At 40.4% G+C, this 23,747-nt stretch overlaps 1 protein-coding gene across 1 annotated transcript in view; it reads right to left on the bottom strand.

The window, feature by feature from the left end:
- The window catches only part of LAPTM4B (lysosomal protein transmembrane 4 beta), a 75,691-nt gene that overhangs the window by 19,536 nt on the left and 32,408 nt on the right, over positions 1-23,747 (bottom strand). Inside the window, exons 3-6 of the mRNA XM_021688409.2 lie at positions 8,487-8,560; positions 8,021-8,143; positions 5,119-5,217; positions 668-763 (exon numbers count right to left, since the gene is read on the bottom strand). Of these exons, the coding sequence (XP_021544084.1) occupies positions 668-763; positions 5,119-5,217; positions 8,021-8,143; positions 8,487-8,560 (392 nt within the window). The remainder of the gene's footprint in view (positions 1-667; positions 764-5,118; positions 5,218-8,020; positions 8,144-8,486; positions 8,561-23,747) is intronic.

The following is a 23,747-nucleotide window of genomic DNA, read 5'->3' as shown; positions in this document are numbered from 1 at the left end:
AGATAATTTACATAAAGGACAAATGATTTTGAGGACTCTTCCAGGAAGGACATGTTTTCCATAATCATATTACATAGGTTTAAAAATCTTAAGTATGAAAAACTAGGAGCAGAACAAGATTTAAAAACATAGCAACCTCCTGCATGGAGCACTGGGTGTTATGCACAAACAATGAATCATGGAACACTACATCTAAAACTAATGATGTAATGTATGGTGATTAACATAACAATAAAAAATAAAAAAAAAAAAAACCCACAGCAACCTCTGCCATTCTCATTTCTCTAGCTCTACAATCACATTTCTAGGTTTCAATTCACGTGTCAAGGGAGATAGCAGTCATACTAAGCAGAACTGATATCTAGAGTTTTACGCCATGGTTTAAAATATGGGGAAGGTATATATATTATCCATCCGCAATATTTTAAAAAATTTTTAAAAATAAGCCAGAATTTATTTACATGTATTTAAATAAATGAGCTATCTAGATTTTAATATCCTATAAGGAAAATACAACACATTTCATTCAACTATGAATCTTTTGATAATGAAGCAGCTCATAAGTCTGTTTCAACAATGGTAAAAACATGGCAAACACTAGAAACCTCTAGAAGCCGTCATATAGTAGATGAGTGGAGATTTCCACTTTAAATGACTCCACACCTACCGTAGTGTCATTGCTGGTAACGTAAACCAGGACATCAGAGGAGTTCCTGCCATTGATGTATCGGTAGCAGTTCCAGACACAGCTAATCAAGTAACCCTGTAAGTGAATAGTGATTATTAGGCCTTTCACTTCCAAACTTCAGACAATTTTAAGTGCCCCCCCCCCCACCACAGAGAAAACCTTATTACAGAACTTTTATTTACTAACTTGTAAGTGCACATAGTAACTCTACTAATTCAAGAAGTCCTTACAATTACAAATGTCGGGTATAGTAACTTTCTGGGAAAGGGTGCTGCTGTAGCTTATTCTATCACAAACCCCCTCCCAGAAGGTAGGTGGTGGTGGAGGGGACAGGGGAGAGCAGGAGAATCTCTGAGAAAAGGTAGTTGGAAGGAGCAATCGCCACAAACATTTGCTGCCCTCAGTGTCACAGATCGATCCATGTATTAACCCATTTCTCATCACATTTTAACTCTCTGTCTTGGGGATTTTTATTCTACATGATTACATATGATTAAACAAATCATAGTCAAGTTAATTTTTTCAAAAACATTCACAGCATATAAATTTGCTTCGTGGTCAATAAAATTCACTAAAACATCTCCATCTTCATAATGAAATATCCAAAAAGGTCATTACAATTAATGTCCAGAATAAAGCCATGGCAGGGATAAAGCAGGAGTTCGGGGGAGACGTGCAGACTGTGAGAAGCTTGCACTTCCACTCCGATCACCTGGGACTGGATTAGAAGTAGAGGACTACAAAATCCCTTTCCAGCTTTACAATGTTTTGATCAAAAAATGAAAAGATGTGGAGAAATTGGAACCCTCGTACGCTGCAGGTGGGAATGTGAAATGACGCAGCCGCTTTGAACAACAGTCTGGTGGTTCCTCAAAAGGTTAAGAGTGACCATGACCCAGCAGTTCCACTCCTCGGTATATGCCCAAGAGAAATGAAAACATGTGTCCACACAAACTCTTGTACACGAATGTTCACAGCAGAGTCATTCCTAATAGCCAGAGAGTGGAAGCAACCCAAATGCTCATCAACTGATGATTAGGTAGACAAAATGTGGTATAGTCATGCAGTGGAATATCATTCAGGCATAAAAAGGAAAGAAATCCTGATACATGCTACCACATGGATGAACCCTGAAAATATGCTAAGTCAAAGGAAGTCAGTCACAGGGGGCCACGTACTGTATAATTCTATTTATATGAAATGTCCCGAGCAGGCTAATCTATAGAGACAGAAAGTAGATTAGCAGTTGCCAGGGGTCAGGGATCTGGGGGTTAGGAAGGTGAGGATGAATGTCAAGTGATAAAAATGTCCTAAAGTTACATTGTTTAACCACAGAGCTGGGTTCACACAACTCTTAATGTACTAAAAACCACTGAATTGTACCCTTTAAATGGGTGAATTTTATGATATGTGAATTATATCGCAACAAAGTTGTTTTATAACAAAGAAGACATCTAAGGACGAAAGGAGTGCTTGTCAACATTTCTTGGAAGACTGAGGTAAAATATTCCGGCATATACTCAGAATGCTGTCTTAAGCTGCATTCGTACTTGACGGTGATTATTTCTTACACTTAAATGTTCTGTGATGATGTGAAGATGAAAATGTATAATGCTACTTTATGAAATATTTCTGGACGGCAATAATCTGAAACCAGGTATCCACAATGAGAGAGAGAGAGATAGGAAGGGCGTATTTCTTAAACAATGCACACAATATTTTCATTTTATTCAAATCTTCAGTTTACTCAATAATGCCATCGTTTCTTTAGTGAGAAAACAAAAGCCTTAGACTTTTTGAGAATTCTAATACAAATGAAAAAGAATGTTTGGACATATTCATTATGTGTTCTGTAAGAAGACTATACTCATGCATTATTTTAGCAGTGAGCAGTAGCTACTCTTTGAGGCCGGGTGAGACCTCTGCAAGGACACGTCTACAACGTGAAGGTTAAACAGCAGAGGGGAAGCACCTGGGGGCGGGGGCTTCACAAGCCCAGGCAGCATTCTCGAAGGCCCCCAGCAGCACCCCAGCATTCGCTTACTGAACACTGCAAAGGGGGAAAAAAACCTCTGGCGTATTGTCTCTAAAAGCCCAATAACTTACTTCAATGACCTTATTTCTCTCTTAACATTTCTGTCATTCAATTTCAAGAGAATTAAATATTTAGTATGTTTCCCAAATAAATGTGCAGTGGCAAATCGTGTCCATCATCAATTTGCAGAGCGAGGGGTAAGCATTGCTCCCTTTGTGGTCTTGGGACAGACTGAAATGGACACATGTCCTGGTTTGGGCTCCTTGGGAACCCATGTGATGATAAACTTTATTAAACAGTGAATTTAGGTCGTGAGAGCCACTAATCAGGTAAACTGATATATGAAATCACAACATGTAGACTCATATTTATTTAAATGAATAATCACCGAGTCTCCACGTGCAAGGCATCAGCTTAATGCTAGGAGGATGATAAAACTGAAGGCACAGTCTACATTCTCAAGGAAATGCAGTCTAGTTAGTAAATAGATATGTAAGTAATGAAATACTAAGACAAAGACACATTTCCCACAGGCTGGAGATAGATCTGTATCGTGTCTTTCATTAGATCATTATGATAATTAAGTGTTTTGCAATTTATAAAAGCACCAAAGGGCAGAGACTGTTCTTATTCACAACTAAACCTAAGTAACCTAGAATAGGGCCTGGCACATGGGAGACCCTTAATGAATATTTACTGAAAAAAATGAATGGATGATACATCTTCCCATCCATTAGTACACTTAAACCTCACAGTCACCCACAGAATGTTTTCTTAACCATTGCTGCTGGTTATTAAATGAAGAAACCAAAGCTCTTGCCACATAGACCGAAACAGCAGTGAGAGAAGCTAAATCTGACTCAACATCTCAAGGTAAAGCATTTCTAATACAAAAGAAAATGCCTACAAAGTTAAAATGCCTTCAAGAGCACTAGAAGGTTCTAGCTTCTGAGCTCCTGGTAATGGCAGAAAGTAGCTTGGTCAGACTAACCTTCCTATAGGTAAAAATGATAAAATCTGGAATAAGATACACACACGATTTGAAAGCATGGGGGAGGGACCAAAACAGGCAGAAATTAAAGAAGAGCCTGCCTTTGAAAGACAGATTTCCAGGAGTAGGGGTTTGAGAGTTTGCAACCTTTTGTCAGGTTAGGCAAGGGACAATATTCAGGGCTGATGGAGCAGCCAGAAGGTTGGGGTGGGAAGAGTGAACTGTAGAGGCAGGGAGCCTCGACATCCGTGTATAAAATCTGCTCAAATCTTGAGCACTAAGCAAGACATGCAATATCAACATATTCAGTTCAAACGACTCCCAATGGATTATTTTTTTCTTTTAAAGATTTTATTTATTTATTTGACAGAGAGATTGCAAGAGCAGAACACAAGCAGGGGGAGTGGGAGAGGGAGAAGCAGGCTCTTGGCCGAGCAGGGAGCCCGATGCGGGTCTCAATCCCAGGACCCTGGGATCATGACCTGAGCCGAAGGCAGACACTTAATGACTGAGTCACCCAGGCACCCGGATCATTTTCCCTTTACTCCTCTTCATCATATTACTTGCTTGAAAAGACTATTCTCTCTAAATGCAGCTTCTTCAAGCTTATCGAGGCTTGACTGTTCAACAATTGGGTAATTTTATGCCAAAATAAAGACAATGAAAGATGTTAAGAATTCAAAGTTCAAAGTCTAGTAATGATTTAGAACTTTTCTACTTCCTAGTAGCACACAAGCACGAAGTATAGTGATGTTTTTATCATCAGGTTTGCAAAGATGAAAAAGAAGAGGCAGCACTCAATTGTTGAGGGGGTGGCAAACGGTGCTCACGGAGTGTCAGTCACCTAATCTGGGGGGGAGACCAATCTGACATCCTATCCAATGCCCTCCAATTACGCATGCCCTCTAATTTTAGGAAATGCGTCTTGAAGAAATAAATACATAAGTACATGAAAGATGTAGTAAAAAAACGTTGTAGCACTATTAAGTGAAAAAGGAGAAGCTGTCTTAATGTCCAGCAATAAGTTATTTATTAAATATTAGTAAATTCATATACTAGATTGTTAGAGAACACGGTTCAGAATATATTAACATTTTAAAAACAAATTACAGGAGACTGTGCACACACTGTAATAGCTACTGCAGTATATAACTTACTACCCAGTGTATAACATTAGTGTATTCCCCTCCAAATGGATTTTGGAATAACCCTTGGTTGGCCTGTGAAAGCGTGGTACTGTTTCCCTCTCATACGGATAAGAGAAGAAACAGAAGTGTGAGGAAATCAAAAAGCAGTTCAGAAATCTAAAGCAAGGTAAAGAACTGACACAAGTTTGCTTACTTCCTTAGCATTCGTGAATACATTTAACAATATTTAGGCCGTAAGTAAAATCTGCATGCTTACCTTAAAGGTCAAGATAATGCTGATAAACAGAAGAATAATAAGGACCAAACAGGTAGGGTTCACGGACATGATATCATCTCTGTAGGGAAAATTAGGAGGCTGCAAATAAAAAGTGCCTCGTTAGCAAATTTCATTAATCATTCCAGACTAGATTCCTTAGGCATTAACCAGATGTGCTTATTAAAAAGCAATTAGTTAAAGCAGATAGTTATTATTTAAGACCGCTACAAACTTTCTAGCCCACCTCTAATGAAAAAATGACAAATGGTGTGTGGAGAAAGGCCGGCGTGCTCATAATTCAGGCAATGACTCGTGAAAAGAAAAATCAGAGGAAGATTCGTGAGGCCTGAAAATGTAACTTTGCCCTCCTTATTGTACAAAAAGTTAGAAGTCAGTAGTTCTCTATCCACCTGTGACATTGAGATTCTCTGCAAATGGTGGACCACTCTAAAGGGCTTGCACAGCGCAAGGAGGAAAAACCTATTAAAATACTGTCTTATTTATACAGAGCATTTTTGCTGATGTTACTTCTCCTCAAGGAACAGAATCTTTTACACTAGTAGGTATTTATAGCATTAAAAAAAAAAAAGATCAAGTCCTACCATCTGGCCATATTGATTAACTACCAGATCAAAGGAAACCTTTTTAAGGAGGATCACAACCGGCTCCTATGATTGGGACTGCCTGCACAGCACTTTGGAAGCCCTCCACCTCCCTGGCCTGGGGCAGGATGCATGGACGGAAGCCCTGGAGGCCACGTCCCCTTTATCTCTTCCTCATCATCCAATACCATGGGTTTGGATTCCACATTAGCAGTATTCTGAGACACAACAAAGAGGTTCCAAATGTTAAAGGAGAATATAAAGAAACTCTTCCCCATGGTGAACATCACCCAGTGGTTTTCAGTCTCCTTTCCACTTGGGGCAAAAAACCCAAGAAATAAAATCTGAGTCATTCTTTGTGATCAGCTCACGAGACTGGTTCCTCCCCTTAGAGGCTGGAAGGGTTTGTATATGCCAATCTTATAGGTAAGAATAAAACAACTTGGTGTCAATTTGTAAGACCGACACGAAATCATACCGTTTATAAAAAAAAAAGGATTAAAGTGGAAGTACGTGACTCCTTCCACAAAGGTCTTCACACTCCTTCCCCCAGAAAAGTGAACATGGCTTCTACATCAAGAGCTATAAAACACAAGACCCCACATGAACAGAACAGGCATTCGAGTGAAGTGGGTGCCGTCCCTCCAGACTCCTGGACAGCAGCTTGTCAGCAGGGCCTCGCCGTCTACGGAGCTTTACCGTTGTCCTTAGGCACCATGATCATCCGTGGACCTCACCCCTTCAGCTCAGACTGATCTCTGAGTAGCGCATACTGAAGACATTCACTTGGATGATTTGGTTTGTAATTACAAATAAAAGTAGATGGTGATTTTTTTTTTTTTTTGCTGATACTATGCTTACTGTCGGCATCACCAACATTACCATTTTACCACTGGTGGCTCTACAGCAAATGAGAACGAAGTGACTGAGCAGTGTGGGGTACGGCAGAAAGTCGAGGTAGTATTCTGAGTGTTCTAAAGGCTGGCCTGCATGTTACATGCTTTCTGCTTCTTCTAAGTCTCTGCAATACACGCGATGGAGCAAACAACACAATCTTCAGGGGGTCACAGGGCTGCCACAGGGCTTGTCTTAGCGTCTCCTTACTCAGCACCACCCTTTCCTGGCCCCTCAAGTGACGGACTACGGGGAGGTCATGTTTCCTCCACACTGCCAAGGTTGATTGGAGGAGCCCGGCACTGGGTCATCATTACAGAATAAAAAGACAAGCCCTTAAAGACAGAGGTAATTCTACAAACTGCTCGTCACATAGAAACCCTCTCATGCAGAAACACTCAAGCTCTACCATGGGAGAGAATATATACGATTAGCACATGGGAAATACACATTTTTTTCTTGACACTACAGGCTACCAAAACATGCTCCTGTTTTCTAAAGCAAAGAGAAGCTGTTACTAACAGCTTAAGAATGACAACCATAATGGGGACAACTGAACGCTTTTAAGGAGCAAAAAACACTAGAGCCTTCTCGGTCTGCTTTTCTAGGTCTGCTGAGTACTGGATATGTGATTTGGGCATGCCAGCCATAAGATCACAAACTCCTGCTGCCACATTTCCTTCCCTCCCTCCCCCCACCCCTCCATCTCCCTCTTTTCCACTGAACTTCTTGGCCTCCGCTGTCACATCAAATCTCCAGCCTCGAATCTCCCGTCCCAGAAAAACCCTGCTCCTTCCCCAAGCTCAAACAATGCAAACCTCCAAAGAGTGAACATTCTCTCCCTTTAAAACATGCTAAGATTTTGAAGAAATTAAATGTTAAGGCACACTCACAATTTTAAAAACAAAGGTGAAAAATGTATTAACCCTCCACCAGCTTCTGAAGATCCAGTTATCCACATTCGCTCAGATGGTCACAAAGAACATTTAACAGAAAACAAGTCCCAAAAAGATGCTTGACAAAGAAAGGGGTTCTATGGTCAAATAAGTTCGGGAACCAGTGTATAGTACATTTCCGTTTCTCCCGTATGAGAGCAGAGGCAAAAAAAATGATCCTTTGCTGATAACTGAGCAAACTACACTTTACAAAAATAAGAATTAGTAACTAGCTTATAATTTACATAGGTGAATCTAATACAGTCATCGCAACTCCCCATTTATCAACCTCAGGAGGTTATGTTGTCCCAAAAAGCATTCTAAGAAACCAAAAATCTTAAAGATGACACTCAAAAATCTCTAATCAGTAACTCTGATCCAAGTGGAAAAAGCCACAAATTCGTGTGTGTGTGTGTGTATGTATGTCGAGACTAGATCCTGAAGGGAACAGTGATGGGGAAGGCCACATACCAGCTGTCGTATGTATTCCTGAACGGAGTTTGGATAAACAAGCACAGTGACGGCAACCAAGGTGTTGAGGGCGAAATCAAAGATCTGGTAACAGAAGAACGGGATGATCCAGGCAGCACGTTGCTAAATATGAAGAAAACATGATGTTAATGTGTTCAGTATCATCTTACTTTTTTCCCAACTCAGACAAATGCTTTCTTCATCTGAAGGAAAGTGGAGGACAAGACATTCGATAAGCCAGGTCATGACAACTGGTAAACCACACAGAGGTGGTCAACCAACAAGCCTCCGTGAGCATTCCTGAGACCACAGCACTGCCTTTCCACAGAACATTAATATGAGATTTAAACTTCCAAAGGCTCTTATAGGAACTGAGAATCATCACTTCTTCCTTCTCACAGCTGCCCAGGTTACAAGTGTAAGGGACCAAGGAGAAGGCCCAGCCCCCTATTTCAAAGCCGCTTACCTTATATGCTCCGTAAGTGGCCATGGCACATATCAGGATCATGAGAAGAGAAATTGCAATCGCAATGCACATGTCTGACAAAGGGTTAGGAAAGAAAGAAAATCAGTAGTAGCTCCACTGTTTTCACAATTTTTGTCTCTCCTCAAAGGCATTTTGTTTATAAACCAATTATAAGTGAGAACTTTATATTAAGTAAAACACCCAGAGCTCTTCTGGAATTTGAGAAAATAACAGCCAATGGATATAAAATGTCCAAAAGAAGTTCTCCCTAAATCATAGAAGTGTCTATAGATAACACACTGACTTGCACATAAGTTTATTTTGAAAATGGGAAAGAGATATTGGCTACAGATATTAAAAAAAGTTTGGTCTTCTGGTCCACTGAATTAGATATATAATAAATTAGGTAGTTTTGAAACATGAGTGTCTCACTTGTATTTTATAAACTCATGTGTTCCTTGTGCCCCTATTAAAACCCTCCACTGGGGTACCAGGGTAGCTCAGTTAAGTGTCTGCCTTCGGCTCAGGTCATGATCCCAGGGTCCTGGGATCAAGTCCCATGTCTGGCTCCCAGCTCTGCAGGTAGTCTGCTTCTCCCTCTCCCCTCCTCCCACTCATTCTCTCAGTCTTTCTGTCAAGTAAATAAATAAAATCTTAAAAAAAAGTAAAAATAAAACCCTCCACTGGTTCCCATCTCATTTAAAATAAAATATCAATTTCTTATCATAGTCTTTATGTCTGTGTTTCTTCTAGAGCATGTCTACCTCTCCAATCTCATCTCACAACTCTCTCACTTCCTACAACCCAGCCACACCACTCGGTTCCCTAAGTACAACGAGAACATCCCATCATGGGGCCTTGCATTTGCAGTTCCCACTGACTAGAGGCAACATCACTCACATTTTCACATGAGTAGCTCTGCCTTTTTAATTTTTTTAAAGATTCTATTTATTTGAGGGGGAGAGAGAGTACACACACAAGTGGGTTGGGGGGGGGAGGGGGCAGAGAGGGAGCCTGACCCGGGACTCGATCCCAGGACCCTGAGATCATGACTGGAGCCAAGGCAAACACTCAAGCTCAACCGACTGAGCCACCCAGGCGCCCCTAGCTCTGCCTTTTTAATCATTCAGGCCTCAGCTCAGACATCAGCAGCTCCAACCGCTCTTCCCTGAGTATTCTAGGTAAGGCAGGACTTCCAGTTCCTCCCACGTCAGTGTCTTATTTTCTTTACAGCACATATCACTACTATCTTACTTACATCTGCTGCGTATCATCTGTCTCCCCGTGCCAGAGGAAGCTTTCTGAGGGAAAGAACTCTCTATATCTTGTTTACTCCTACAACCCAACGTATAGAAGGGGACAGATGCCCCCCACTGTAGCCACTAACCACAGGGAGGCACTGAGCACTTGCAGTGGGCTCAATCTGAATTGAGATGTGCTGTTAAGATTAAAACATACTCCAGATTCAAGGACCTGGTACACACACACAAAATGTAAAATATCTCATTAATAATTTTTATGCTGATTACATGCTAAAATATTTTGGATATACTGAGCTAACTAAGGTAAATCTTGTGTCTACCGTTTTTAAATGTGGCTTCTAGGAAATTTTAAATTACACATGTGCTTGCACTCTATTTCTATTGAAAAGTTCTGGTCTAGAACAATGCCTATATCACAGCAGGGACAAAATGAACATTTATTCAAGAGGTCATGTTACTCTATCTTTAGAGATTCAGATTAGTACATATGCCTGGGGTTCCAGTGTGGGGTGCTCATAGCTAAGAGAGCACAAAAACCCACACAGTAAAGGATCTGTACGATGCTGACAGCATCCGAGGCACTTCACAGACACCTCATTTAGCACTCCTAACTCTGAGACAGACCGTGTTCCCACTGAGCAGACTGCAAAACTCAGCTCGGAGGTTATGTGACTTGCTGAGACAGTACTTGCATCAAAAGGCTGAACTGTGACTAATCCTCGCTCTGGGGATTTCAGATCTCTGGCTCTTCCTGCCAAGACTCCGCAGCTTCTGCTTCAGCTCTGACTACTGACCGATGACCCAACCTGGCCTGTCACTTCCTACAGGTATTTCTCCAAAGGAAAACATTCCACTTCTAGAACCATCCTCTCTGTATCCTCAGCTTTAGAGATGAGAGGACATTTTAAGCAGGAAGGCTACATAAAACGCAGATATATCAACAAAGACCACTTGCCATCTTAAGAAAAAAACAACACAAAGGCTCCTGAGATTAATCTACAGATTTAGTGCAATGAATTCATAATGATGCTGGTGACTATTATTAAAGGAGTGAAAATTTGATTCTCAAAAAAGATCACTTGGAGGGTGATTAGTACTAGTCAATACTTAAAAGATCATGATTTCTGGGGCATTTGGGTGGCTCAGAAGCATCTGCCTTTGGCTCAGGTCATGATCTCAGGGTCCTGGGATCAAGGAGTCTGCTTCTCCCTCTCCCTCTGCCTCTTTCCCTCTCTCATGTTCTCTCTCTGGCTTGCTCTCTCTCTCAAGTAAATAAAATCTTTTTAAAAAAAGATCATGATTTCTTTCAGGATATATGCATATTTTGTTGTTTTAATCCCTTTCGGAGGGATAATTTTAATGCTACATTAACTTACCTTTTACTCCTTGTGAGGGAAAAGATACCTACAAGGAAAGTTCATGTATGCCTTATAGCATTCTTGCAGGATCAGTGTGGGGGGGATAAACTTGAATGCATTTTCCATGCAAAACAAAGGCCAAGAGACTGACCTAAAGCCTCTCTGTAGGGAGGCACATATGTAAATACACATGGATGCATTCTAGTGCCTTCATTTGCATATGAAGCAATGAGGGTTATCAGGTTCTTCGTTCCTACAGAAAGCTATGACCACAGTGGGATGTCACAGTGGGATGTCCATCCTCTGCTTTTCTTTTCCCCATTTATACATGTGCTTTCTTTCCTCAGTGAACTGGGCACTGTGTTATTTCATTTAATCCTTATAACAACCCTAAGAGATAAGTATTATTATCATCCCCATTTTAGATACGAAAAAGATGATTCTGAGAAGGCAAGTAACTTGCCCAAGGCTGCCCAGCTAGTAAGTGGTGGATGGGATATTCTTCCCAAGCAGTCTAACCCCCGAGTCAATACTCTCAGCCAGTATGCTACCCAGCTGGGAAGGAGGTAGATCACAGGCAGTAATGCAGCTCAAAGTGCGGGGAAAACCACACAGCCACCCTAAAAGGAGCTGGACATCAGTATGTACTTGCTATGAGCAAAGCCTATTCAAACTTACAGTAATCTCTGAAACCTGCACTCAGGCAAAAGTTTATTATTTTCTTGTCTACTGAGATGGTTTCCAAATTCTGTATAAGCATATTTTATAATGAGAAAAAAATTAATTTAATGGAAGCCAGCCCATTTATAGGGTATCTTTTACTTCACAGATCTTAAAAGAGACAGATAGGTAGACAGACAAACTCAAAGCTGTATTCAAAAATTTTAACATAACCCATGAAAATTAGTATAACCTGTATATCCTATTCTGAAGTAAAAAGAAACTCCAGAACCAAATCTCACATAATCATAAACAATGTTTAAATGTACATCTTTCTCAAAGAAGAGAAATTTATTTTTTAAAAGATTTTTATTTATTATTTGACAGAGAGAGCACAAGCAAGGGGAGCTGCAGAAGGAGAGGGAGAAGCGGGCCTTCTCAGCGGGGAGCCTGATGCGGGACTTGATCCCAGGACCCTGAGATCATGACCTGAGCCGAAGTCAGATGCTTAGCCGACTGAGCCACCCAGGTGCCCCATCAAAGAAGAGAAATTTAAAAGGCACAAATAAGAGTCATAAAATATCCTATTACCATTCATAATGACATACTACTTACCATTAAAAAAATGTTAATTTGAGATGAGGAAATTTTCAAAATTCTGTTCATACAAATGATTATACCAACCACACTGACCAGACTGAATATATGACAAGCATGTGAAATAGCTTAGGTAGAATCAAAGTGTAAACTGAATAAAAACACAGAGCAGATAAGATAAAGCAGGCTTCATAAGCCTTCTCTCCTAGCAAACAAGAGCACATGTTGATTCTTCTGAAATAATGTGTAGTACACCACGGTGAGCATGAGTTACTCTGAGGGATTAAAATTTATTCCTGTTATTTTTATTTTATTTATTTTTTAGGTAGGTTCCACACCAGCATGGAGCCCAACACGGGGCTTGAACTCACGACCCTGAAATCAAGACCTGAGCTGAAATCAAGAGCTGGACGTTTAACTGACTGAGCCACCCAGGAGCCCCTAAAATTCATTCCTTTCAATTTGTCATGGGTAAATGAGGAAATGATTCTAACAACAATGTACGGATTTCTACAATCAGTAATAGTACTGTTCAGTGACAGGGACATCACATCCTTTACTTATTCTTGGCACAGTAGCTCCCCATAGCAATCTAGTCCGAGCTCACTGTCCTCACACTGTTCCCTAAATTAAATTCCTGCTTTAATAATGCAGTTCTAATTTGGAAAGGATCCTAAGAAAAGCTATACCACAGGCCACAAAAGGCTAATTAGACAATGTTTTCTGATACTTAGTCAATTAATCAGTGAAACAGAATAGGCATATAAAGGAGTTCTCTGAAATGCCTCCTTCTTCTAATTGTCAATTACTAGTGAGACTGAGTATTTCTTCTTGATTAATCACCCAAATCCCTCATTTCTTTCTCCTGCTCATTTCCCCCTCCCCTTTTTCCTACTTGAGTTGGTTTCTATCTCTTGTAACTGAAAGTGTTCTGCCTAACACAATTTGCAGTAGTTCCTGAATATATTAAGAATATTACCTTTTTGTCTATCATAAATGCTGCAAATCGTTTTCCCAATTTATTTCTCTTTCAAGATTATTATGCTGATCTTTGATACAAAATGTGTATGTTGGCGTGTGTGTATATGTGTGTTTTCCCTTATAATGATTCAAATCATTTCTTGCATTGTTGTTTCTTGGCCTTGATGTCATGAAACGCCTTTGTTTAAATACTCTTATTTCTAATTCCACTTTTACTTATAGTTCTTGGATTTGGTTCCTTTCCATAAAACTTGGAGCTAGCTAGATAACTACTTGATTCATGTTCCCATCTCACTTCCTTAGTCAGAAGTCATGTTATGTCTCAAGTTTCTCTCATTTTTGGTCACATTCCTGGCACTGCAGTTTATGAAAACAAATACTATTTGGGGTATATTCTCACCATTAAGTCTAGAGGAGAACCATTTTCGGATGGATTTGCAGCAACACTATGAGCTACTGAAAGCAAAATACAAAGCTCTAAATGCCCATAGGGGCAAACAGAAAACACAGGTTCCAGTCCCTCCTATGGAGTCCCATCTGAGGTTGAAAGCTTGGGGAGGAATAAGCAATAAGGCACTAGTTTTATTCCATTAAAAGAGAAGGAAGGGTCTAATATACTTTTTGTATGTGTGTGGCAATTGTTTATTGAAGTAGATTCAGATAGAAGAGTTTTTGATAACCTGGCTAATTTACAACTTTATTCTTAAACTCAAAATTTATTTCCTGAATACTAAATAGGTATGTAATACAGAATAAACACCATGAGGACATGATCAGGACATAACCTCTGTTCTGATGCTGAGTGTCTACGGGGAAGAGAGGGAGACTTCAAGATGAGATAACTGATGAAGAGCTAAGGGAGGTCAGAGGGGGCAGTATTATTTTCAGAAAAGGGGAATACAGAATATACTGGAGGATGTGGTTATTCGGGCTGGGTTGTTTTCTTCCTTGTTTTTTTTAATTGAGATATCATTCACATACCATAAAATTTATTCTTTAAAACCATGTACAAGTCACAGAGTTTTGGGTATAATCACGAAGTTGCATAGCCCATCACCACTAATTCCAGAATATTTTCACTCTCCCAAAAAGATCCCCCATACCCTTAGCAGTCACTCCCCATTCCCCCTTCCTCCAGCCCCTGGCAGCTACTCATCTAGCTTCTATCTCTGTAGATCTGCCCATTCCGTACATTTCATATAAATGGAATCATATAATATGTGGCCTTTGTGTCTGGTTTCTCTTACTGGGCATAATGTTTGCAAGGTTTACCCATGTTGTCAGCCCTAAGATTTAAAATAAGCTATAAAAGGTTAGGAAGGATTAGTTAATTCAATAATTTACTTAAACTGTCAAGTTCAGAGAATCTCTCTTAACCCTCTATTCTCTAAGATAAGGATATTAGCTCTTGCTAGCTATATGCTTACACTGAGATATATACTGACATAATTAAGTCTCTCTATAAAAATAGAACAACTGGGGAGCCTGGCTGGCTCAGTCAGTGGAGCATGCGACTCTTGATCTCGGGGTTGTGAGATAGAGCCCCACATTGGGTGTAGAGTTTACTTAAAAATAAAATCTTAAAAAAGAAAAAGAAAAAGAAAAACCAACAAACAGCATTTACATTTTTTTTGGTGCGATTATGTTCACTAGAGAACCAAGATATGTATGTGTCTAGACCACAGGAGCAGGAAATAAAAGAAATTTATTTTTGGGGTGCCTGGGTGGCTCAGTTGTTAAGCATCTGCCTTCGGCTCAGGTATTGATCCCATGGTCCTGGGACCAAGCCCCATATCAGGCTCCCTGCTTGGTGGGAAGCCTGCTTCTCCCTCTCCTGCTTGTTCCTCTCTTTGTCAAATAAATAAAATCCTAAAAAAATAAAAATAACTTTATTTTTTTAAGAAATTTAATGAAAAACATGAATGATCTATAGATTTAATGCAATCCCTATTAAACTACAAAATTTTTCACAGACCTAGAAAAACCAATCCTAAAATTTGTATGGAACCATAAAAGACCCCAAATGGCCAAAGCAATCTTGAAAAAGAAAAACAAAGCTGGAGGCATCACAATTCCAGACTTCAAATTATACTACATAGCTGCAGTAATCAAAAGACAACCATAGACACAGAGACAACCACAGACACATAGATCAACAGAACAGAATAGAAAACCTAGAAATAAACCCACAATTATATGGTCAATTAATCTTCAACAAAGCAGAAAAGAATATCCAATGGGAAGAAGACAGTCTCTTCAACAAATGGTGTTGGGAAAACTGGACAGCTACATGCAAAAGAATGAAACTGGACCACTTTCTCACGTCATACACAAAAATAAACTCAAAATGGATCAGGAGCTAAATGTGAGACCTAAAACCATAAAAATCCTGAAGAGAGCACAGACAGTAATTTCTCTGTCATTGGCTATAGCAACATTTTTCTAGATGCATCTCCTGAGGCAAGGGAAACAAAAGGAAAAATAAACTACTGGGACTACATCAAAATAAAAAAGCTTCTGAACAGGGAAGGAAACAACAACAAAACTAAAAGGCAACGTATGGAATGGGAGAAGATATTTGCAAATCATGTATCTGATAAAGAATTAGTATCTAAATTATATAAGGAACTTATCAAACTAAACATCCAAAAAACAAATAATCCAATTAAAAAATGGGCAGCAGGCATAAACAGACACTTCTCCAAAGAAGACATCCAGATGGCAAACAGACACATAAAAAGCTGCTCAACATCATTCATCATCAGGGAAAGGCAAATCAAAACCACAATGAGATATCACCTCACACCTGTCAGAATAGCTAAAATCAACAACATAAGGACCAACAAGTGTTGGTGAGGATGTGGTGAAAAAGGAACCCTCGTGCACTGTTGGTGGGAATGCAAACTGGTGCAGCCACTGTGGAAAACAGTATGAAGGTTCTTCAAAAAGTTAAAAACAGAGCTACCCTGGTCTGGTAATGGCACTACTGGGTATTTACCCCAAAAGTACAAAAATGAATTCAAAGGGATACACACCCCTACATTTACTGCAGCATTACTTACAATAGCCAAATTATAGAAGCAGCCCAAGTGTCCATCAACTGATGAATGGCTAAAAAAGATGTGGTATATATATACAATGGAATATTATTCAATGAAAAAGAATAGTATCTTGCCGTTTGCAATAACATGGATGGAGCCAGAAAGTATAATGCTAAACGAAATAAGTCAGTTACAGAAAGACAAGTACCATATGATTTCACTCATATGTGGAAGTTAAGAAACAAAACAAATGAGCAAAGGAAAACAGAGAGAGAGACAAACCAAGAAACAGACTCTTAACTATAGAGAACAAACTAATAGTTCACAGAGGGGAAGAGGGTGAGGGGATGGGTTAAATAAGTGATGGGGGTTAAGGAGGACACTTATAATGAGCACTGCCTGTTGTATGGAGGTGTTAAAACACTATATTGTACCCCTGAAACTAATATAACACTGTATGTTAAGTATTGGAATTAAAATTTTAAAAAAACTAATAAAAAAAACATGTACGATCTATATATATAGGAAAAATTTTGGAAACATTACTGATGGACACTGAAGAAGAGCTGTACTAACTGGAAAGTTATAGTTGTAATCAGACATTTTTATTTTTTTTATTATTATGTTATGCTCATCACCATACATTACATCATTAGTTTTAGATGTAGTGTTCCATGATTCATTTTTGCATATAACACCCAGTGCTCCATGCAGAATGTGCCCTCTTTAATACCCATCACCAGGCTAACCCATCCCCTCACCCCCCTCCCTTCTAGAACCCTCAGTTTGTTTCTCAGAGTCCATCGTCTCTCATGGTTCATCTCCCCCTCCGATTTCCCCCCCTTCATTCTTCCCCTCCTCTATCTTCTTCTTCTTCTTCTTTTTTTTTTTTTAACATATAATGTATTATTTGTTTCAGAGGTACAGATCTATGATTCAACAGTCTTGCACAATTCACAGCGCTCACCATAGCACATACCCTCCCCAATGTCAGACATTTTATTTTATTTTTTAATTTACTTACTTATGTTTTTAGAGAGCATGCAAGCAGGGGAAGGGGTGGGGCAAAGGGAGAGGGAGAGAGAAAATCTTAAGCAGGCTCCACGTCCAGTGTGGAGCCCAACACAGGGCTGAATCTCACGACCATCAGATCATGACCTGAGCTAAAATCAAGAGTCAGACGCTTAACCAACTGAGCCACCCAGGTGTCCCTGTATTCAGATATTTTAAAAATGTTACATATCTCTGTAAATTCACTAAACTCATTGACTTGTACATTTTAAAATGGGTAAATTTGTGATATATAAATTATTCCTCAATAATGCCATTTTTTAAAAAAGGTATAACTAGACAGAACTAGACAAAATACCACACGTAAGGTATCACTTCTCCCTAGGTTAATCAATAAGTTTAACATTTGTAATTAACAAATATGCAACAGGACTGCCTGAGAACTGGACAAGTTGATGCTAAAGCATAGAAGAAAAACAAATAAGCAAGAATAGTTAGAAGATTTCTGAAAAAGAAGGACCAGGACAGGCTCACCATACACTACAGCATGTTTGCAGTGGGGAATTGGTACTGAGCATTTATTCCCACCCTTCTAGTGTGTCTGCCTATTCTGCAGAGGCTAGAAAGCTAAAAATCTGAATTTTCCAGACTCCCTTGCAGCTGGGTGCTGGAAGCAGAAAGGTCTCCCCAGATAGATGGGAGACACACAACGACAACTCTCTCCTCCAACCAAACACCTTGGGCCCTGCGCATGGCTCATCTAGTCTAGTTTCAGCAATAATCCTGCTGAGTCAGCTCACTGAAAACCCCTCTCCTTGATATCTGATCATCCTGATATCTGATCAAATTCGTCATCCCCCAGCCTCTATAACTTGCCAGTCTGGTTTGCCTTCTGCAAGAATCCTGTTGAGCTGTCAAGCAAAAACCTCTCCAGCCTTGATGTTTCCTCTAATTTTCTATCCACTGACCCCCACCTGCTCCGTGGCTACACCACTCCACTAGTACTTGTTGGAGAGGGAGTTGAGCTTGACCTCTTTCCCCTACTGCAAAACACTGCTTGAGTGAAGTTTTCCTTACCATCTTTAACAAGTGTCTGAATAACTTTCTCATCAACACAATAAAACTGAAAAAGCAAGTCTCAGAAGGAGGCATACTATGTGAATCTACTCTACAAGAAAGTTCAGCATGAAAATTAAGCAGATCAATTAGTGATACAAACGTATGTGTACGTCTATAAAGAATAGCAAAGGGATGTTGACGTCAACAGTTCAGCAAATGGCTCTCTCTCAGATCAGAGGAAAGAATATGCAATCAGGAAGGGACATATAGGACTCTTTCGCAAGGAAGGTAAAATTCAACTTCTTAAAATGAGTGGTGGGTACACAAGTACTTGTACCATACCACTATTTGGTATTCTGTAAATACTGTTTTATACCAGGGCACCTGGGTGGCTCAGTCGGTTAAGTGTCTGCCTTGGGCTCAGGTCATGATCCCAGGGTCCTGGGATCGAGCCCCTGGGATCGAGCCTGCTTCTCCCTCTGCCTCTGACCCTCCCCCCTTCTCGTGCTCTCTCTCTCTCTCAAATGAGTAAGTTAAAAAAATACTGTTTTATACCTATTCACTATTAATAGAGATAATTCGGTAAAAAATGAAAAACTCCAAATTATTACTAATGAAAAAAGCAAGGCGGATATTCATTGTACATGAAACCTTTCTGAAAGGTTTGAATTTTTTCAGAATAAAGATTTGGAGAGAAAACAAGATCCTCACACTAAATCCATGCTAAACGGTAGATCACAACCTGATTTTAAACACATTAAAATGCAAACAGCAACAACAACAAACTTCATCATCAGAGAAGCTGCAGGTGGGAAAAGAACAACACACAAGGAAGAGCACTGGATGCTTGAGCTACTTTACTTTAGTTCCTGCTCACTCCCTCACCAACTTGGAACCTCAAAGGAATCAAAGGAACCTGCAGGGGGAGCAGATGGCTCAGTCGGTTAAGCGCCGGACTCCTCTTGGTTTCAGCTCAGGTCATGATCTCAGGGTTGTGAGATCAAGCCCAGCACCAGCTCCACGAGCTCAGCAGGGAGTCTGCTTCAGGATTCTCTCTCCCTCTGCCCCTCCCCTGCTCTCTCTCAAATAAATAAATCTTTTTTTAAAAAAGGAATCTGCAGGTTGAATGAATCTAATTTTATTTTATATTTTTTAAAGATTTTATTTATTTATTTATTTGACAGAAAGAGAGAGAGCACAAGCAGGGGGAGCTGCCAGCAGAGGCAGAGGGAGAAGCAGGCTCCCCACTGAGCAGGGAGCCCAACGCAGGGCTCGATCCCAGGACCCCAAGATCATGACCTGAGCAGAAGCGAGACACTTAACTGACTGAGTCACCCAGGCACCCTGGCTTAATGTACCTAATTTTTTTTTTTTTTAAAGATTTTATTTATTTATTTGACAGAGAGAGACACAGCGAGAGAGGGAACACAAGCAGCGGGAGTGGGAGAGGGAGAAGCAGGCTCCCCGCAGAGCAGGAAGCCTGATGTGGGGCTCGATCCCAGGACCCTAGGATCATGACCTGAGCTGAAGGCAGACGCTTAATGACTGAGCCACCCAGGCGCCCCATACCTAATTTTTAAGAACACATTTAGCAAAGTTCTTTATTCCTGTAGGCAAAGTGGGGAAATGCACACCAAGCAAAATAGTCTGGTTAAGTGGAACACCTAGGTAAGCAGATGAATGATTTTATGAGATGTCTTCCATTTGCCTTTCACCATCCAGTTCTCTGGCCCAGGAGGCAGACCTGAATGGGCTATCAACAGCCTCCCTTGCCCTCTGGAGTCCAGCCAACGAGGAGTCCAGACATGAGATCAGAGGGAAGGAGAGGTTGCCTTGGGTTGGCTGTGGCCCTAGACCAGAGGTCACTTGTCCTAATGAAGAGGTTAACCCTGTCTGAGTCTCTCATCCCCAGCTCCAGTAACCACAGCCTCCCACCCCTCCTTCAGGTCTAGGGATAGTCATTGCTGGCCTTGATTAGTCATGTCACTTCATTATCCCTAGTGGTCTTCTTACATCTACATCTTTGTAAAAAAAAAAAAAAATCTCTTTGACAATGTTCACTAAATTATCTTTTTAAAAAAAATAAGCAAGATGTCGTTAATGTGTAGAATATGCAACCTTTTGAGCCATGTGATTTAAAAGATAAATACAAAGATGGGAGGATGGGAGGGTGGATGCATGAAAATAAAGGGCCAGGATGGTTCCTTTGGCTCCACTTCCCTGCTGCTGCAGATGTATGTCTATTTTCTCAAGACTGTGGGGATATTCATGCACAGTGGACAAGCTGTGCAGACTGACTGCCAGGCTTGCATGGGGGCATGTGAATAGACAGCAGGCCGGCAACCTGGGGCCCTTTCCAAATGACAGAACACAAAGAGCTCTACTCTGTGCTGCCAAGAGCCATATGGAAAGCTCTAGCCAGTCATTCTTTTTTTTCTATTTCTTAGATTTTAATTATTAATTCGTTAATTAATTTGAGAGAGAGAGCGGTGCTCGCTTCGGCAGCACATATACTAAAATTGAGAGAGAGAGCGCACGGGGGTGGGGGTAGGGACAGAGGGAGAGAGAGAATCCCAAGCAGGCTGCACGCCCAGTGGGGAGGCCAACTCGAGGCTCAATCTCATGACCCCGAGATCATGACCTGAGCCAAAACCAAGAGTCAGACGCTCAACCAACTGAGCCACCCAGGCTCCCCATTGTTAGATTTTTTTTTTTTTAATCAAAACTTTCAAACATACAGAAAAAGTACAGTGAATCACCATCACCCTTTTGCTTGTACTGTTTCATCTCTGATCACTCCATTTCTGTCCATTCTACCACTGGTGGAAATCTGGACTGTTTCCAATTTTTGGCTATTATGAATAAAGCTCCTTTGACCATTTTTATACCTGGCTTATGACGGACACAAGCATTCATTTCTGCAAGGTCCATATCTAGGAGTGGAACTGCAGGGTCATAGGGCAGATGTATACTTAGCTTTAGTTTTCCCAAAGTGGTTGTAGGATTTACACTCCCAGCGCAGTCTGGGAGTTCCAGTCATTCCACAGCCTTATCAGCAGGTGGTATTATCAGCTAAGGTTGGCCATTTTGGAGCGGTGCAGTGATTCGCTACTGTGCTTGTAATTTGCATTTTCTTTACAACTAATAACGTGGAGAATATTTTCATATGCTTATTGGTCATATGGGTATCTTCTTTTGTGAAGCATGTGTTTTTCTCTCAGTGATTTCATCCAGAACCATTTATTGAAAAGATCATCCTTTCTCCCATCAATGTAGTGGTGTCTTTATCCTAAATTAGGTGGCCATATATGGTTACCATCCATTCTTGATGGTTTTTATGTACATTTCCTTCCTTAGGCCAAGTGTGTCTACTTGGTAGATAAAACTAAGTTTGACTGGAAAGGCACATCTGCTGCAAAATTAATCAGAAATTAATTCGAGGGGCGCCTGGGTGGCTCAGTCAGTTAAGCGACTGCCTTCGGCTCAGGTCATGATCCTGGAGTCCCGGGATCGAGTCCCTGGATCGAGTCCCTGGATCGAGTCCTGCATTGGGCTCCCTGCTCAGCGGAGAGCCTGCTTCTCCCTCTGACCCTCCCCCCCTCAGGTACTCTCTCTCTCTCTCTCTCTCGCTCTCTCAAATAAATAAATCTTAAAAAAAAAAAAAGAAATTAATTCGAATGACCTGTTTGGCATCATGCACAGCACTGACACTTCCTGTCATAATTCTTTGCCAATCCATTAAAATTTCACAAATAAAATGCCACGAAGCCTACCTCTACTCAAAGTAAGTTACAAGTGTATAATACAATATGCCACACATACATGCTTCACAATCATTATCCTTTGGTCCTCTCAGTCAATAGACTGAACTATTTTTTTCATTAACTTTTTATTCTGAAATAATTTTAGACGTATAGGAAAGTTAGAACAGTAGAGAGTTCAAGTATACCCTTCATCCTGCTTCCCCTAATAGTAATCATTTATCATCAAAACCAGGAAATTAACACTTACATAATACTATTAATTAAACTACAAAACTTGTGTGAATTTCACTTGTCTCCCCGTTATTGCCCTTTTTCTGTTCCAGAATCCAATCCAGGATCTCATACTATATTTAGTTGTGTTTCTTTAGTTTCCGCCAATCTATGACAGTTCCTCATTCTTTCCTAGTATAGTCAATTTGGAGGGGGGGAGAGTGTAACATAAAAATATATATTTTTGTATAAATTATAATATTTTCCATTATATAAAATATAATAAAAATACAAATGTTAAAGGGCTAGATTTTTTTTAAGAGAAATCCTCATATTTTCTTTCTTTATCCCAGTGGATTCTCCCATATGCCTCATTTTTTAAATTTTTTATTGTTATGTTAATCCCCATACATTACATCATTAGTTTTAGATGAAGTGTTCCATGATTCATTGTTTGTGCATAACACCCAGTGCTCCATGCAGAATGTGCCCTCCTCAATACCCACCACCAGGCTAACCCATCCTCCCACCCCCCTCCCCTCTAGAACCCTCAGTTTGTTTTTCAGAGTCCATCGTCTCTCATGTTTTGTCTACCCCTCCAATTTCCCCCCCTTCATTCTTCCCCTCCTGCTATCTTCTTCTTTCCCATATGCCTCATTTTGATGTAAATAATACATCTTCTTCTACCAGATCATTTTAGGAAAATACCATACGGAAAAGTGAAACGCATTCCTGGTCTGTCCTTCTGGATAAAATCTGCAGATGGCCACCACCATTCCAAAAAGATATCAACTTAAAATTGCTATTTAAAGCAATTGATTGTACCCATTTCAAAGATTATTTAATTCTATCCATATGTGAGTTAAATACAGAAAGGCTTGTCAAACGCAATGAACTTTGACCTATAAATTTGTTTTAAAAAAGGAGATCAGGGGCACCTGGGTGGCTTAGTGGGTTAAGCATCTGACTCTTGATCTCAGCTCAGGTCTTGATTTCAGGGTCGTGAGTTCAAGCCCCACAAAAAGGGGGGGGGCACTTGGGTGGCTCAGTCAGTTAAGCATCTGCCTTCAGCTCAGGTCATGATCCCAGGGAGTCTCAGCTGGGAGTCTCCTTCTCCCTCTCCCTCTGCCTCTCTCCCCCTGCTCATGCTCTCTCTCTCAAATAAATAAATAAAACCTTTTTTAAAAAAGGAGATCAAGGGTGCCTGGGTGGCTCAGTTGGTTAAGCGACTGCCTTCGGCTCAGGTCATGATCCTGGAGTCCCGGGATCGAGTCCCGCATCGGGCTCCCTGCTCGGCAGGGAGTCTGCTTCATCCTCT

This window comes from Neomonachus schauinslandi, chromosome 4 (genome assembly GCF_002201575.2).
Source record: "Neomonachus schauinslandi chromosome 4, ASM220157v2, whole genome shotgun sequence".
Classification (NCBI taxonomy): domain Eukaryota; kingdom Metazoa; phylum Chordata; class Mammalia; order Carnivora; family Phocidae; genus Neomonachus; species Neomonachus schauinslandi.
The sequence above is the reverse complement of the archived record's forward strand: the minus strand, read 5'-3'. Positions and strand labels throughout refer to the sequence as shown.